Source organism: Xyrauchen texanus, chromosome 17 (genome assembly GCF_025860055.1).
Source record: "Xyrauchen texanus isolate HMW12.3.18 chromosome 17, RBS_HiC_50CHRs, whole genome shotgun sequence".
NCBI lineage: Eukaryota > Metazoa > Chordata > Actinopteri > Cypriniformes > Catostomidae > Xyrauchen > Xyrauchen texanus.
In genome coordinates, this window is record NC_068292.1 from 20,618,647 (window position 1) to 20,636,316 (window position 17,670).

Sequence of the window (17,670 nt, forward strand, 5' to 3'; positions counted from 1 at the left end):
CTTGGTGTTTTGTGTAAGTACACAGACACAGAGAAAGTAGTATATAGTAGTTAGACTAGCATGCACACTGCTAGTCGCTAAAACTCGCTAAAACTCAGTAACTACAGCAGCACTGAAACTGAGAAAAACGAATTCAAAGTTTTTAATTGTCCATTACATACATCGCCAAAACTCAGTAACTACGGCAACACTGAAAATGAGAAAAACAAATTCAAAGTTTTTGATTGTCCAACCAAATGTGGATTATAAAACAGTCTCACTCTGTTACCTCTTAATCTGAGAACAGTCGAGCCAAACCTGTCTGTAACAGGACAGGTCATAGTCTGTCACAACTCGATTTTGATGAAATGTCTACTTACTGTATTTTGCCTTTGTATTGCAGTAGATTTGAATACTGTAGTTTGTTGCTAGAGTAGTATATGTACATAAGCAGGAATTTGTTTAATGCCTTTCATAGTAAAATTGTTCCATTTCTATCCATGTTTTATTTCATATATTATTCATAAATTGTTAATATATCCTCTTTCTTTCAAACTCTCCTAGGTTCAGAGAAAGGTAGATGTGTCGCCTCTGAGTATTTTACAGAACCAGAGATTGAAATTACTACAGAAAACACAGCAAATATCCTAAGTGAGTGAAAGTCACTTTTTCAGAACAAATTTGCTTGTAACATATGTACACCGAACACACATGTATTTCCTGCTCTGGCAGAGATGGTGAGGACAGCTACGCCCTTCCCTATGGTGTCTCTTCTCTTCGTGTTCATGGCCTTCATCATCAGTAACGTGGGCCACATCCGTCCCCAGCGCACCATCCTGGCCTTCATTTCTGGAATCTTCTTCATCCTCTCAGGTAGTGGGAAAACCATTCCATCTGAGTGCTGTTGTCACTATGTGACAGGTTTGTGTGGATATATCAGATTTTGTGCCAGATAGTGATTTGCGTGTGTGTGTGGGGGGGCCTAGTAATTACAAGGGTATTATGTGGTTTATGAGGAGAGAATATATAGAGGACCGGGAGATAGGATACAGGTGCTGCCCATAAGTACAGTGCTGCCATGACAACGCTGATTGCGCTGCTGAGCAACACCTGTGAGAAACACGAGGGAGAGCAAGAAACAACAGTATATGGGACAACCGGAGTGATGGGCAGAGGAAACTGTCACAATCCTGCCAACACAAGAATAAACAGGATGAATGAGGCAAGATCATGACAACTTCCCCACAATGTAAGCAGAACGTGACCCACACACACAAAGATAGTAAAACCTGAAATCACATAGTGTACATTGCCAACAGCCCCCACAAGGAAAATGTATTATTAAATAATCTAAACAATAATTAACTAAAAATTTTAAAATGCAAAAAAATATTTTTGGGTCAGGTATAGAGGTTAGGCGAAAGAAAATATACTTAATCTATTGTAAAAACAATAGTCAAAAGGTCAATGGAAAGTGCCCAGAATTGTAGAAAAAAACAAACTTCTCTCTTTTTATAGACATGTTATCTAAATAATTAATATTACACTTTTGGATTGATGTTGTGTCATCTAGAGTCATGTCATCACAAATAGTTCTGGTGGAACGTTCCCTTGAATTTCCACTTTCTAAATTTCTCTTAAAAACTTATAATAATACATCTAATGCATATCTTTTTTCTGAGGAGTATTAGATGTTAAATGTGTTCTGTAGTCACTAGAATGCAGCAACACCACTCATTCAATTAGCAATGTCTTCTCTGATCTTAAACCTGTGTGAGCATGAAAATGCTCCATCTGTTTATTATTTATTACTGTTTTAAACAAGTAAATGCAATTTGTGGTGATGAAGTTTATTTGATGGTAGTATTATATATCAGATGAGTTCTATACGTTCTTTAAAATCACTTTTATAAAATGTATCATTTGGTTAGCTTAGCTGTCACATGACAGCTTTCTCTGTATGGTTTCATATATTGTGTTTTTATTATTTTCACATGTAATTTGTACAGTGCTCTAATACAATAAAGACGGTCATCAATATATGTATACAAAAATGCAGTCACCCGGTAGAATACCTGAAATATTTTAACATGCAATTCAGTGCTGCAACAGCAGAGGTCAGCAAGTTTATAAAACATGCACATTAGAGAGAATTAGGCAATAGACCCATACACTACTAACCAATCTTCATGCTGCAATGAATAGCAATCACTGAGAGATTTATCACAGAAGTATGTTTTGGAGAAGGTATTTATTTTTTTATCTAAGCAGACTGTTTGTATAATTTGTTTTAAATACTATCCATTCCTGTAATATATAAGATTATGCACTATAAGTTTTAGGCATTTCTGAAAAATGTTGCATAGTGAGGATGTGTTCAAAAATAATGACATAAATAGTTTTCATTTATCACTTAATGTCATGCAAAGTCCAGTAAAAATAAAAAAGCTACATCAATATTAAGTGTGACCACCTTTGCCTTTAAAAAAGCACCAATTCTTCTAGGTACACCTCGACAAAGTTTTTTCTTGGTTGTTGGCAGATAGGATGTACAAAGCTTCTTAGAGAATTTGCCACAGTTCTTCTATCTGTTTATTCTCAATTGCTTCTGTCTCTTTATGTAATCTCAGACTGGCATATTCTGGCATATTCTATGAGGGGCTTTGTAAGGGCCATGACATCTGTTGCAGGGCTCCATGTTCTTCTATTCTAATTTTTTCTATTTGCAAAAGGAATGTTTGGGAGTCTAAAGCTGAAGACAAATGCTTTTTTTTGCACAGTACTGTGTGTGTGTGTGTGTGTGTGTGTGTGTGTGTGTGTGTGTGTGTGTGTGTGTGTGTGTGTTTGTGTGTGTGTGTGAGCGTGTATTTATCACTTTGTGGGTACCAAATGTCCCCATAATGATAGTAAAACCCGAAATTTTTGACCTTGTGGGGACATTTTGTCGGTCCCCATGAGAAAACAGCTTATAAATCATACTAAATTATGTTTTTTGAAAATGCAAAAATTCAGAAAGTTTTCTGTGAGGGTTAGGTTTAGGGGTAGGGTTAGGTTTAGGGGATAGAATATAAAGTTTGTACAGTATAAAAACCATTATGTCTATGGAAAGTCCCCATAAAACATGGAAACACTACTGTGTGTGTGTGTGTGTGTGTGTGTGTGTGTGTGTGTGTGTGTGTGTGTGTGTGTGTATGTATATATACACATACATACATACATACAGCTGAAGTCAGAAGTTTACATACATTTAGGTTGAAGTCATTAAAAATCATTTTTTAACCACTCCACAGATTTCATATTAGCAAACTATAGTTTTAGCAAGTAATTTAGGACATCTACTTTGTGAATGACATGAGTTATTTTCCCAACAATTATTTACAGACAGATGGTTTCACTTTTAATTGACTATATCACAATTCCAGTTGGTCAGAAGTTTACATACACTAAGTTAACTGTGCTTTTAAGCAGCTTGTAAAATTCCATAAAATTATATCAAGCCTGTAGGCAATTAGTTAATTCGAATCTGATAGGCTAATTGGAGTCAATTGGAGGTGTACCTGTGGATGTATTTTAAGGCCTACCTTCAAATTCTGTGCCTCTTTTCATATATGTGTAGTATGATTATGTATATAATAATATATCATTTGGTTAGAAAGCTGTTGATAGGTTAGGTCCTGTAAATCATCTGTTTTGTTGAATAGCATGGTTCCAGGAAACTAATAATTTTTATGAATGTACATGAAATAGCATTTTCATAGAAGACTGCAGTGAAAGATGGCTAGCCCTAACCCTCTCTGAATGTAGAACTTATTTGTATGCAGATGCCACTGTTGTTTACTGCATTACTGCCTCAACCTTGCACACAGCTAGAAAAGACCTTCAACTTTATCTAACACACCTCTCTCTATCTGCAGCACAGGCTTCCTTACAGGCTGCCTTTGATAAACACCTTTTACTTGTCCTTTTCTCTTTGTGTTCTCTGTCTGTCAGGATAAGAGAGTGAGGCCCAGGACCCAAGCGTAGAGTCTAAAAAAAAATGTAGGATTTATTAACACCACAAAATGGTGGGGGCCTGGGTGGCTCAGCGAGTAAAGACACTGACTGCCACCCCTGGAGTCGCGAGTTTGAATACATGGCAAGTGACTCCATCCAGGTCTCCTAAGCAACCAAATTGTCCCAGTTGCTAGTGAGGGTAGAGTCACATGGGGTAACCTCCTCATGGTCGCTATAATGTGGGTCTTTCTCTCGGTGGGGCGCTTGGTGAGTTGTGCGTGGATGCCGCGGAGAATAGAGTTAAGCCTCCACACGCGCTATTTCTCCACGGTAACTTGCTCAACAAGACACGTAATGAGATGCATGGATTGACATCTCAGACGTGGAGACAACTGAGATTTGTCCTCCGCCACCTGGATTGAGCGCATTGGGAATTGGGCATTGCAAATTGGGGAGAAAATAATTTTTAAAAAAACGTAAACTATCCCATAGGGGAAAATGTTAATCCAGGGCTGGGGCAGAAGACAGTGGGGAACAGGACCGACTGGACCAGGTAGGAATAAACAGGACAGGAAACTAGACCAACCAACAGACTGACTGGAATAAACAAACATACAAGATCGACTGGAAATTAGACTAAAATAGGGAGAGAAATGAACAGGTTAACAAGACAGGACAAGTGTGACTAATAAAGTAATAATAGGCAAACAAGTAGGTGGGGTATAAAGTAAGAGAGAGACACATACCATAACAAACATAACAGCCAAATGCTCTAACAAGACAATAAAACACCCGAATGGCATGAGCGCACATCGCCAAGTCAATATACGCCCTTGCCAATGGACAAACAAGACGAGAGTCCCAAAATGGGAACATCAAACAATACACAAGACAAACTATACGAGTACTATCACAAAACAGAAAACACAACGGAAAGGAGGGAAACCGGGGAGGAAGCTTAAGGAAAGGGGCGGGGTCCTGCAGCCTGGGAGGAGGCCTCAGGACAGAGGCAGGGTCTGGTGGCAAAAGTACTTAAGAGAAAGCATTAAATAGTAAAGATCTAGTGAGCTGATGGCACTGTTAGATAGGGCGGCTGTGAAATACATCTGTGTTTTTGTATGTGTTTGAGAGAGAATGAGATGGAGACTTGCATATGGAGTTGGACAGTCAGCTGTTGCAATAAATATTAGAGAGATTTCGCAGTTTGTGCATGTTGTCAAAACGAGAAAGGCTTTTCTCACCCATTCTCATCTCTTGCTCTTGTGACCTCTTGTGCTTCTAACAGTCTTGTCTTTATTCTCTTTCCATACAGGAATTCCTACTGTATGTACCTGAAGAGAACTAAGTGTTTGCATTTACCATTCAGCTCAACAGCAGTTGCTTGAGTGAAACATTGCAGCTATCATCTTTGCTCATAAACATTCAGTTCAGGAAACATTTGTCATGTGACTAATCAATTATCAATGGCAGCACATAGTGAAAAATATATGCCAATTTAGCACTTTTAAGAGCCTTCAAAAAACTGGAAAACATCTACAATTATTTAGAAGCTTCTTATTTTGTATTATTATTATTATTTAATGACTTTATTTAAATCACCACAGTTTGTTTCATTACCCTTGTATTAAAACAAAATCAACACTTCTGCAATGGGGTTTCAAACAGGGATTGACTGTAAATTTGGATTATTTTTCTCTTCCGACTGCCGTAATCTTAATTTATTTTTTTATTTATTTTGCAGTTGGGGCCGGAACATAAAAATAATATTTTCTATTGTATCTCCTTTATCTCTATTGATGTTTACCTAGTTGGGTGTTTCTTACGAAGCCTGTCAAGAAAATGTCCTGGTCATATTTAACCCAAAATCAATACAAAGAGACTACAAAATTATATTAAGCGTCAAGAAAATGAAGCCGACAATTAGAGCATTAAGTTTTTTTTTTACATTTTAACATAATTTTAAGCTTAATTTACCCCCTAATTCTCATTACCCCAATGAGTCAGGACTGTCACGGTCCTGTCGCCTTCTCAGGTTGGGTTTTTGTCTGATGAGGACCGTGGCATCACCGTTCCCTATCTGTCTTGTGTTTCGTGTCCGGGGCATGATGTCTGGATCCTGACTTCCAATCTGATTCGGTTTTGGTCTGTGTTGGGATCTGGTCAGTCATGCTCCATCGATTGTTTTGTTCCAAGCGTGTTGACATTTTCACCCTCATGTGTTTCAGGTACCGCTGGCACACAGAATCAGTGTTTCCACGGGAACCCTGATTGTTTCCATGGGAATGCTGATCATGCCAACTTTCAGCTGTGAGCAGCACCTGCCTCTTGTTTGTTCATACCTATATTAATCCCCTCATGTGTCATGTCCTTTAGTGGATTGTCTGATTAAATGTTAAATGTAGTTCAGTGTTGACTGAATGTGCTTTATTATAGTAAGCTGTTTGGTGTGAAGTAACTAACCTCACTGTCTCTGCCTAGTTGGTCCTGTCTCATGTATCTGTTGGTTGCCCGTGTGTCAGATTTGTGGTGGCCTTCCAGTTCGCTGGGTGTCAGCTGGGTTTCCAGGGAGGATACCTACTATTTTTGCCCATGTGTCGGGAACTCTTTGTCTCGCTATCGCTCGTTACAAGGATGTTTACTTTTACTATTCCCATTGTTTTTAATGAGGATTCTCATTACCTTAACACAGTCCATTTTTTTTACTGTATTACAGTAACATTTATTTTATTTGATTTTATTAAAACAGCTAAATGAAAGACAGTAGAGGGGACTATGTTGTGCAAATACTTTACAATTTATAAAGTATATAATTTTTTAGCAGCAATGAGAACTGGGGGGTATCATAGTGTATGTGTATATGTCATGAAAATAATTTCACAATGTAAAAAATCTTATTGGCTTTAAAAATAGGCTTTATTTTCTATATGCAAAATATAACGTTTTATTTAGGACCAGGACATTTTCTCAAAATGTTTTGTGAGAATCACCCAGTTTACTAGTTCACACATTCCTCCGCTCCTCTTTCCTGTCCCTCAATGTATGTCCCTCTGTCCTCAATCTATCTCCAGCACACTCCTCTTCCCCTTGCCTGCAGTGAGGAGAGTGTGGTGCAGAAGGCTGTGATTTATTTAGATAGAGCTGATGTCCTCTCATCAGTGGCTGGGCAAAACCCTGTCTGTTGAGATGGCTCGAGGGGCGGTAAGTCCTCAGGGGCTATGCAGGAAGTCTGTGCTGTAAATGTGAGTACAGTACATTATATATGTGCTGTGCTGTCACTTTCTATGCAGCATGGAGTTAGAAGCATTTAACCTTTTACTTTAGGAGATGTATTTAAGTCGTTTTTTTTCTTTATAAAATATATTCTTTCTGTTACTCATAGGCCTTGTCCAAAAATGGTGCACTGGATGTGTAATTGTAGTCTTGTAGACTTGTGATGACCATCACTTTTCTCATTTCAGTTTTCTCATTTCCTTAAGACAGTAGTGTGTCCTATTTATCATTGTATGATTCTGAAGGGACTTCATGAGCACCTCCTTTGCAGCTGCTGTGCCAATCCCATGCTGATGCACACTCCATACTGTAAAATCTATATTTTTTACATTTTGTTGTATCAAGGTGCTTTTTTATGTTTGAACTAAATTGTCGAGTCATATTAATATATTAAGTGTATTGATATCTCAACTCACTTAACAAAGTTGTCTGAACAAAGATTCATTTTCCAATAAATAATGAGGTTAGTGTTGTAGGCCTGTTTTTTTTTATTTTTATTTTATTTTTTTTTATATATATATGTGCAAATATATTTGTTCTGCTGTTGCTTTTTTTTGCATCAATGTTGATTAATAGTAGTTTGGCGATGTTAAGAGCTTGTATTTTACCTAATGATATTTGTTAAGTGTCACCATTACTGAGGTTTGAATGTCAAGTGTTGTAATCTATGTGCCTCCTAATCAAACTATTTATCATGAAGCCTGTGTTTTTCAAGAAGAGACCATCCTGCAGTTCAAAACTTGCAGAGTTTACTTGATTCATTCATTTTCAGGATTTAACATGCCAGTTTGTTTATATAATGCCACTGTTGTTTATTATGAAAAACAAAACACAAAAAAAATATTATTTTCCATATATTAAATGCTATGGGAATTGTATTTTTTTATTTTTTTGTGGATTTTTATCACAGTCTGTATGTCAATGATTAGCAACAACATTGATTTTGATGCATTATAATTTTTTGTGCAGTATCAGATTTAAAAAAAAAAAAAAACAGGACCTTAGAGGACAAAAATGTCAGCGTCAAAAAACTGCCAAAAAAATATTATATATTAATATTATTTTCCACTTTCACTGACTTATGATACAGCAAACATATTATTTCTTATTACTTATTACAGAAAAATAGGGGGAAAATAATGTATTTGCTCCATTGGCTAAACATGAGAAAATTGGTGCCATCTGGTGGAAAATATTTTTCCAGGGCCAGGGCTCTTGAATGAAAACATTATATCATAGAATTCATGATTTTATGCTTTAATGGCACTGGGATCAAATATTGCAGTGAACACAGTGTATTATAGATGTATTATGAAATACATGTAAAAATACATACCTTTGGCAAAATGTATGCCATTGGCATTAACACCAAAATCTTCGAAGAAAAAAAAACTTAAATGAAAAAGACAAAATGTCCAAAGGTCGTAAAAGTGTTAAATTATTAGTCTAGGTAGCAGCTAACACTAGAAAAAATATTTTTTAATCTATCACCTTCTATTCCAATATACAATTTTGAAAGGCCCAACACAGCTTCAAAAAAGCTTGTAATAACTGCTCGATCCATACCATACTTCAGATCTGAAAAGTGGGGGGTTCCCCAACGTGGTTTGTGACTCCACCCATAGACATCCAGTCTTTTTTGTGAAGCCCCACCCTTTCCTCATATTTTGTGTAATATCTCGGCCTCTGAATGGACTACAAATGTGATCTTGGTTTTATTTGAGAGCTAAGAACTAGGTTTGCAAAGATGTATAACATTTTAATATCAATATTTAGGAACATGTTCAAATTATGATTTGTTTAAAATACTTTGCTGTGTTGCATTTTATTCTGTACATTTGAGACATAACAGTGGATTATTTACCTTGACAAGCTGAGAGACAAGAAAAAAATAGACTCATTTTGTAAAAAACAACCTAAGGTATTGCCATTGAGGATGGCAATACAGAACAACGGGCCTTATGTGTCCACTATTTTAATGTATACAGTGAAGGAGTGTTTGCTTGCAATGACAACACTAAAAAAATTTGATGCAGAATGCTTTACTGCTGCTATAGAAGAGCAGTTAGTGCATCATGACATTGATGAGCTGAAGTGTGTAGCACAATCATATGATGGCGGCAGTTATGAATGGGGCTGTAGGTGGTGTAAAAGCCAGATTTAAAACAAACCATCCAGAGGCCATTCATTTGCACTGCTATTCACATCAGCTCAACCTAGTTATATGTCACACCTGTCAAGCCATACCAGAGGCCAGGGATCTCTTTGACCTGCTATAGAGTGTATACTCCTTTTTCAGTGTTTCACTTGAAAACCATCACAAATTCAGAGATGTTCAAAATCTGCTGGGGTTACAGCCATCCAAACTTATGCAGCTTTCAAAGACCCACTGGTCAAGCCAGTTGCAGTCTGTAAATTCCATCTTAGAGAATCTCCCTGCAGTTATTCAGTGTCTCTCCAGCATAAACAAATCCATGGCAATAGGACTCCATGCCAAACTTAGCAGATTCTCCACAGTATGTGTTAATGTACAAGACTTTTCTGTCTGTAACTGAGAACCTGCACAAATATCTGCAAATTGAAACAGTAGACCTTGCTAAGGCTGCTGAGTACAAAGTGTGACACTCTAGAACAGATGCGCTCAGATGAGAAGGCTACTATGATGTATGATACTCTCAGGACCATTTCTGCAGCAAATCAGATCCCAGAGCCATGTGCTGCTACTAGACAAAGACAGAAGCAGAAACGCATGGAGGTTTATTTAGTGGACTGTTGTGGAGCAGTGAGTGACCTCAGTGATGCAGAGAAGCTGAAAAGAATCCTGTTCTACCTTGCCTTGACAGAATGGTTGCTGAGATGGATCAATGTTGTTTGATCTCTTAATAGAAAAATGTTGAGAGGTGTTCAGGCCTGTAATACCGGATCAGATATCTTTCTTTGTGAGGAGCACCTCCAAGGTCTGGCAGATTATTACAATGTAAAAATCTAAAATCGGAGGAGGTTTTATTGGCCCACAGTCTGTTAGTTATCTGGCTCACAAAAAGGAAAGCCTTCCAATTAAGGATATATAATGTGTTTTCAACTTGCTGGATGAAGTCATGTTCCCAACCTTGACACTGCCTTGACACTTATGCAGATCTCTGACAATCCCAGAACTTTGTAAATTGAGTCAGAGTCAAGTAATTGACCATTTTGCCAAAATGAAGAATAGGCGGTACAGTTTAATGCTCAATAAATGAACCAACTTTGTTTGGACTTGGCGATGGACAAGACTTTTTAATTACTAGGGGAAAACTTTGTTTAATTTTAGAATACATATGTTCTTTATTTTAGATGTTGAAGTCATAAAATGACTGGTTTCTTGAAATGTTGTAATTGTAAATTCTTGAAAAAGCTGTAATAATTCATTATTATCATTGTGTAATGTAGAAGAATGCAAATATCTCTACATGTTTACCTTTCCCAGTACTTGTTGCAGTGTAGGAATAGTTGGTTAAGTAAGGTAAGTTTGTTTAGTGCATTATGTTGCACACAGCAAGCTTTCAAGAAAAAAAAAGCGATATGAGTAATGGGGAGGGGGAGGGCTTGTGCCCCAGTAAAGCGTTATGTCTAGCAATGGCCCTGGTTTGTGGCTATTTGGGGTTTACAGAAGCAGTGATTGGGAGCAGAAATTATATATATTTTTTTATTAACTTTTTTAATTCACTATTTCACTGATGATTATTTTATCAAAATAATCCAATAACGAATCACTATTACAATTAATTAGCATTTATTCTCAATTTTTTTTATTTGTTTATTATATCTCATTTGAACATGTCGAACATTTAATAAACATAAAATGATCTATGAATTAACATTAAAATAACTTTTGATCAAATTTATATATATAAACCTTTGTGTTTGTATAATATAAATTGTGTTTGTTGTCAATGAGTGTTTGTGGTGTCTATGAGTATGTGTGTGTGAATGTAAAATAACAGGTTGACATTTTATACAATTATTGTTGAGGCTTCTCAAAAAAGTCTGGGTTTAAGGCCAAAAGTAGAGAAATAGTGCAAACAGAGCCAATATTACAAGCTTTTGAACTTTTTTAACAGTATTTTTGAAGCTGTGTTGGGGCGTCCCCTGCCTTTCAGGTCTGTATATTGTAATAGAGGGTGATAGAGAAATAAACCCATCATTTTTTAGTGTTAGCTGGCAGATAGACAAACAATTTAATAACAAAAGTAGAGAGAATGTAACCGCCTTTCCCTGATGGAGGGAACGAGACGTTGTGTCGGAGAAGCGACCCTAGGGGTCTCTCTTGAGCAACGAATATACCTCTGATCTTTGAAAAAAGGCCAATGAGAAGTTGGCAGCTAGTATTTGCATACACCGCCCCCGGACATACGGGTATAAAGGCAAGGAAATACTAGAGTTCATTCAGGATTTTTCTGAGGAGCCGGAAATGGCCCGGCCACTACAGTGGCTCGGTTCAGCAATGTGGCTGGGAAGACACAACGTCTCGTTCCCACCATCAGGGAACGGAGGTTACATCCGTAACCTAGCCGTTCCCCACCTGTCACTCTCTTCGACGTTGTGTTGGAGAAGTGACTCTAGGGGTCCAATTTAGATCACGCCATGTGCTGAGCCGTGTACGTGTTCTGCTGACACAGGAGCAGGCAGGTATTTTACGTGCCAAGACGACCGGCTGTATCAGACTGCACGTACCCTTCCCCAATTTCCCAAAAAAGTCGTTGGAGTCCTTCTGGTTACCTTAGACCGGGGAACAAGGAGACGCTTGCCAACCTGGGAACGGGCCAAGCCTGGCTGGGCCTCTTTTCTCTCTATGTTTCTCGCATAGAGTAATAGACGGCAGGGGCCCTTACATGCATCGAGGGAAGGGGTCTTACCCAATTTCCTATTCTTTCAGGGGGAAAAGACCTTGTGGAGACCACACCTACCCGGTGGGGAGGTAAAGTGGTGAATACATCACATGTGTTTTTAGGTGACACGTGGGAGGGGCGCGGTAGTAGATCCAGCCTCAGCGAGGGGGAGTTGCTACAACACGTCGACCGGAGGCAGCCGGGACTACCTAAGGAAAATGTGGGTCCACTTCGTAAGGGGACCGTATCACAGAGAATAAACACAGGGGGAGTCCGAGTAGGAGTCCTCACCCTGTGGAGCACCTAGTCCAGTACAGGGTAGATTGAGTACCCGCAGTGGATTGGGTCGACATGTTCCTCCGCTGAACTGCGGACCCATGAGGGCTAGGGAGGAATCGAGTGGAATCTCCTGGGAAAAAAGACGAACAATTTTACCTCAACCGAGGGAAAGGGCACTATATGCAAGCGATTCACCCTGCCAGCCCATCAGCGTGTTACTGAGTTCTACTGGCTCAGACCTGTGAAAACACGGGATGAAACTGACTCAACCCTGAAATTGTAATATCTCATAAAGGTGTTGGGTGTCGCCCAACCCGCTGCTCTACAAATGTCTGCCAGGGAGGTACCCCTGGCCAGTGCCCATGAGGACGCAACACTCCTTGTTGAGTGAGCTCGGACCCGCAAGGGCGTGATAGGAACCTTGGGCACGTAGCCCGGTCGCGGTCTTAGGATCACATGAGTGTCTGCCGGACCGAACTCCATGCAAGTGTCACTGACAGAGAACACTTGCAGGTCCCCGACCCTCTTGATGGAAGCGAGTCTTAAGAGAGAGGGCCCTGAGTCCAACTGATTCTAGCAGCTTGAAGGGAGGTCTCTGGAGGCCCGCGAGGACTACCGAGATGTCCCAGGAGGGGAACAGGCTTGGCCGGGAGGGATTTAACCTTAGGTGGTAGACCAGCTAGATCTTCCACATCCCGTCCAGGGACCAGACGTGGAGATTCCAAAGGTCTGGATGAGGATGCCAGAGCAAGAACAAGGTCCTTCCTCAGGAGAATTTGCCAAGGAGGGGCTGTCGCGAGGAGTACGAGGTCCGAGAACCAGGCCCGGGTGGGCCAATAGGGAGCCACTAGTTCATTTTGTGACGGGTGATGAGGGGGACCCCAGAAACCAGTCATCCAGCCACGATGGCTGTGGGTAGGACGGAGGGTTCCAGTCCAAGCCCACGCTGGCGGTGGCCCGGGTAAGCATGTTGGACATCTGAGCGTCAGCCTCCGCTTGGGCATTCCAAGGGAGTCATCCTGCGTTTTATGCCACGCTCTCCGATGCAGCGGCAAGCTCATCTGCTTCGAGCTCCAGAGGATAGGCAGGCTGGCTGTGAGGTGAGCCGCTGTTGCCTCGAGCACGGACGGGAGTCAACGAGCATGCCGGGGGTGGGTGGTCCGAGGGGGGTACCCGACGGAGCCGCACCCGCTGCCATCCCCAGATCGCTTCCAGCGTCACTCGCACCGTCCTCAATCCCGTGGAAAGAAGGAGCAATGCGGGGGGTGGCTGGAGTGGCTTGCTTTCTGTTGAAAGCGAGCCGCGACAGCAACATTGCCATGGTCATGCCCTCGCAGTGAGAACATGAACCATCCACAAATGCAGCCTCGGTGTGATCGCTACCCAGACACACAAGACAACGCCTGTGGCCATTTGAAGCAGAGAGCACTCTACCGCATCCAGGAACTACACAGGTGCGGAAGGGCATCTTTATAAAGACGCATCCTGAAAAGGACGTTCAACGCCGCTGTGTATTGATCTTTTAGAGAAAATACACTCTTTTAGAGGAATCACTCTTTTAAATAACTCTCTTAGAGTTTGGTTTCTGCACTGTCGAAGCACCCAGGGTCAATTTGCACTGCCATGCAAGAAGGAGAAATCGCCGCTGTAATGCGCCGTCAATCCAACAGCATGCAGAGCGCCAGAGGAATACAGGAACAGGTGTGATTTCACGCGAACAGCATGCACAACCATTCGAATTTCCTCTCCGAAGAAATTTTCTGAATGAACTCTAGTATTTCCTCGCCTTTATACCCGTATGTCCGGGGGCGGGGTATGCAAATACTAGCTGCCAACTTTTCATTGGCCTTTTTTCATAGATCAGATGTATATTCGGTGCTCAAGAGAGACCCCTAGTGTCGCTTCACCGACACAACGTCGAAGAGAGCGACAGACGGGGAACAGAGCCTTTTTTTTACAAACTTTTGAAATTTAACATAAAAAGGGTCAATTTGACCCTTAAGGACAACATAGGGACTTGATCGTTAAGACCATTGAGGGGTTAATTAGTTGAATCAACAAAAACAAATTTTACAGTTTACCACAGACAACTACAGAGGGCTGCGGTCTCTATACTCTTAAGTGCTTAGAGCAGTCAGGGCCTGTGATTTAGTAAGGGGCTAATTAAGTTTGTGGCAGCCCATAGAACCATATGGTAAAAAGTTATGTATATCATGTCACATGGGTGCTTGGTCAGTTCATAACAACTTGCATCTATATTTTTTTATTGATGTTGTTTTTAACATTGACAGGGGTGGCAGCCAGTATATCAGTGTTCGGTTATTTTCCCTTTAATCGTTTTTTACTATTTATTCTCTGTCCCTGTCTCAGGGCTGAGTCTGGTAGTTGGGTTGGTGTTGTATATCTCCAGCATTAATGATGAAGTAATGAACAGGCCGCGGGAGCCAGAGCAGTTCTTCAACTACCGATATGGCTGGTCCTTTGCATTTGCTGCCAGCTCTTTCCTGCTCAAAGAGGTCAGACGCCAATTATTAAGCATGACATTTCAGTCTAAACATTTATTAAATGTAAATAGGTTTTTAGCTGAGAGTACATTTCAATTATATGGCCTTAAGTGGCCAAGATAGTCATATGTTTAAGCTCCAATGATTTGAACATATTGACTCTATCTTGGCCATGCATGTAGGCCCAATGGGCTTGACAAATGATGGTACTGTAATTATGTCACATATGACACTGCTGAAGCAGATGCTTTAAACATGACCCTATGCGGATGCACTCTTTAGTCTATGGCAGAAGCTTCGAGTGAAGTCTTTATGTATTATGAATGTGGATCTTCAAGAAGGGCTCCATTTTAGTTACTTTGGACATAAATACTGTATTTCGAGTAGTTATTGTTTTATTGTTTACAATAGGAAAAGGAGATACCAAGGAGGTCAACATTACCATGTACCATATTTATTTATTATACACCAGTTAAATCCACATACACTTCTCATTTTAGTCTTTTAGATTTTGTTACACAAATGTTGATGCTAATGAGTCGTGAATATGAAAGCCAGAGCTTGTTTAGTCTAGAGCAAATGTAGATGATGATGGAGTATTCAGAGCTACAGATCACAGACTATCTGTCAGACATTTCTTGTGTGCACCCATAAAGTGAGGATTAAGCAAAACTGAAGTTCAAGCTATAACTCTTTTTTCTGCTTGATTCAGCAGAATCCTTCTACTAGCATGGTCGCTTAAGGAAAGAGTAGTTAGTCAGTGGAGTGTAAAGGTGTATGTTTGAGAGAGAAAGAGAGAGACAGAATAAGAGAGCAAAAGCAAAAAGGTCTGCCTGTCTATCTATCTCTCTGTCTGTCTGTTTGTCTGTCTGTCTATTTATCTGTATGTTTACCTGTCTATCTGACTGTCTGTCTGTCTGTCCGTCCTTCCGTACGTTCGTCCGTTTGAACGTCTGTCCATCCATCCATCCATCAATCCATCCCTCCCTCCCTCCATCCATCCAACATCTATCTATCTCCATCTGTCTGTCTCATCTATCTATCTATCTATCTATCTATCTATCTGTCTGTATATACAGTATAATATGTGTTTTTCCTATTTCATCATCTTACTCTCTCAGGGTGCCGGTGTGATGTCTGTCTATCTCTTTATGAAGCGTTATGCAGAAGAGGAGGTGTACCGTCCTCACCCAGCTGTCTATCGCCCCCGCCATTCTGAGGGCAGTGATTACAGTGGCCAGTACCTGCACCCAGAGACCTGGCCTACCCCCCAGCGTGCACGGAGTGCCTCTGAGATCTCCAGCGACATCTCCATCCAGCTCACTCAGAACCTCCAGCCCCCACCAAAGTCCATTGTCCAACAGAGCACATCATCTCCGGGAATCACTGCTGCTTCCAGCCCCAACTCTAGAGCTGGCTACCAGCTGTCATCGGCAGGTTCTGCTGCCCCATTCCACCACAACCATCCTCTCCACCCTGGGGCACCTGAAACATCTGCAACATCCCAGTCCCTGCCTCTGTCCACGTCACCCGCTGCAGTGCCACCCCCACACTATCACACACACATGCGCATGAGCGCCTCTCCATGCTAAAGGAGAAGAGAAAGTTCAGAGAGTTTTCTGATTGTTTCTAACTGAGGAAATTGTGTAGTTTTTTATGATAAAAGGAAGATGAAAAAATTATGTTTGTAACAAAAGGCCTCTTTTTAAGATTGAACTTTGTTGTGAAATTGTAGCATATTAAACAGCACATGTATCTAATGGAGGTTATTGCACAACGCAAAACACTTTGATAATCTCACACACCACAACTTATTTATACTTAGGCTTACATGTAGAGCACATAAAAGAAATGTAACTATTGCCTTTACTTCTAAAGATACTGAAGTTTTTCTTGAACTCAAGCTATTATTTCTCATCATGGAAGTGTTAGTTTTAGTATTTATATTATCATCAAAAGCTAAAGTGAGTATTACTTATATGATATGGACAGACAGGGTATGGGCAAATTTAAAATGATCAGCATATTGTTTGCATTTTGAATAACAGAGATTCATAAGTGAGTCATAAGCCTATGAATTTTAATTTCTGGTGTAAATGTTGTGTTGCTACTGTTGTTTATGGCAGTGATTTTTATTCACTGCCTATCTGCAAGATGTTCAGAAATTTGTTGAAAAACTGTAATGAATTAAAAATTATTTCAAAGCTCTTATTTTGTAATACATATTTTTCTGAATATATGATACGAGGCATTCAATGATATTACGCACTTCAAAGCTTCCAAACGATCTATTTTGAGCTGCAAGACAGCATATTTTAAACTGTCAGCGCTCACATAGCCCTCTAGTGGTTCAGAGATTGTATTGAAACTGCGGCTGCATAAGATGCGCTGTCTGTGGTGCTGAAAACATTAACAGCCTCTTAAGCAAAATCATGCTTCAGACTGAATTACTTTGGAGAGAGTCAATCAGGTAAAGATTTTTCATTGTGAAATAACAGTATTATAATCACACACCTTTAATTTGATTGAGAATAACGTATAAAAATAGGGTTTATAGCAGAAATAATATGATAACATGATGTATTCAAGAGCACGTAGGTTATCTACACTGATCAGCCACTGACTTAAACCACTGACAGGTGAAGTAAATAACATTGATTATATCATTACAATAGCACCTGTCAATAGGTGGGATATGTTAGGCAGCAAGCGAACAGTCATTTCTTGAATTTCATGTGTTGGAAGCAGGAAGAATGGGCAAGCATAAGGAATCTGAG

At 40.0% G+C, this 17,670-nt stretch overlaps 1 protein-coding gene across 6 annotated transcripts in view; it reads left to right on the top strand.

Moving 5' to 3' along the window:
• The window catches only part of LOC127658220 (voltage-dependent calcium channel gamma-7 subunit-like), a 75,762-nt gene extending 58,767 nt beyond the window's left edge, over nucleotides 1–16,995 (top strand). For all 6 annotated transcript variants that reach the window (XM_052147385.1, XM_052147386.1, XM_052147387.1 and 3 more), the window contains 4 exons: nucleotides 544–630; nucleotides 712–852; nucleotides 14,760–14,905; nucleotides 16,015–16,995. In XM_052147385.1, coding sequence (XP_052003345.1) covers nucleotides 544–630; nucleotides 712–852; nucleotides 14,760–14,905; nucleotides 16,015–16,485 — 845 coding nt within the window. In that variant the 3' untranslated portion in view covers nucleotides 16,486–16,995. The remainder of the gene's footprint in view (nucleotides 1–543; nucleotides 631–711; nucleotides 853–14,759; nucleotides 14,906–16,014) is intronic.
• The last annotated feature ends 675 nt before the right edge of the window (nucleotides 16,996–17,670 follow it).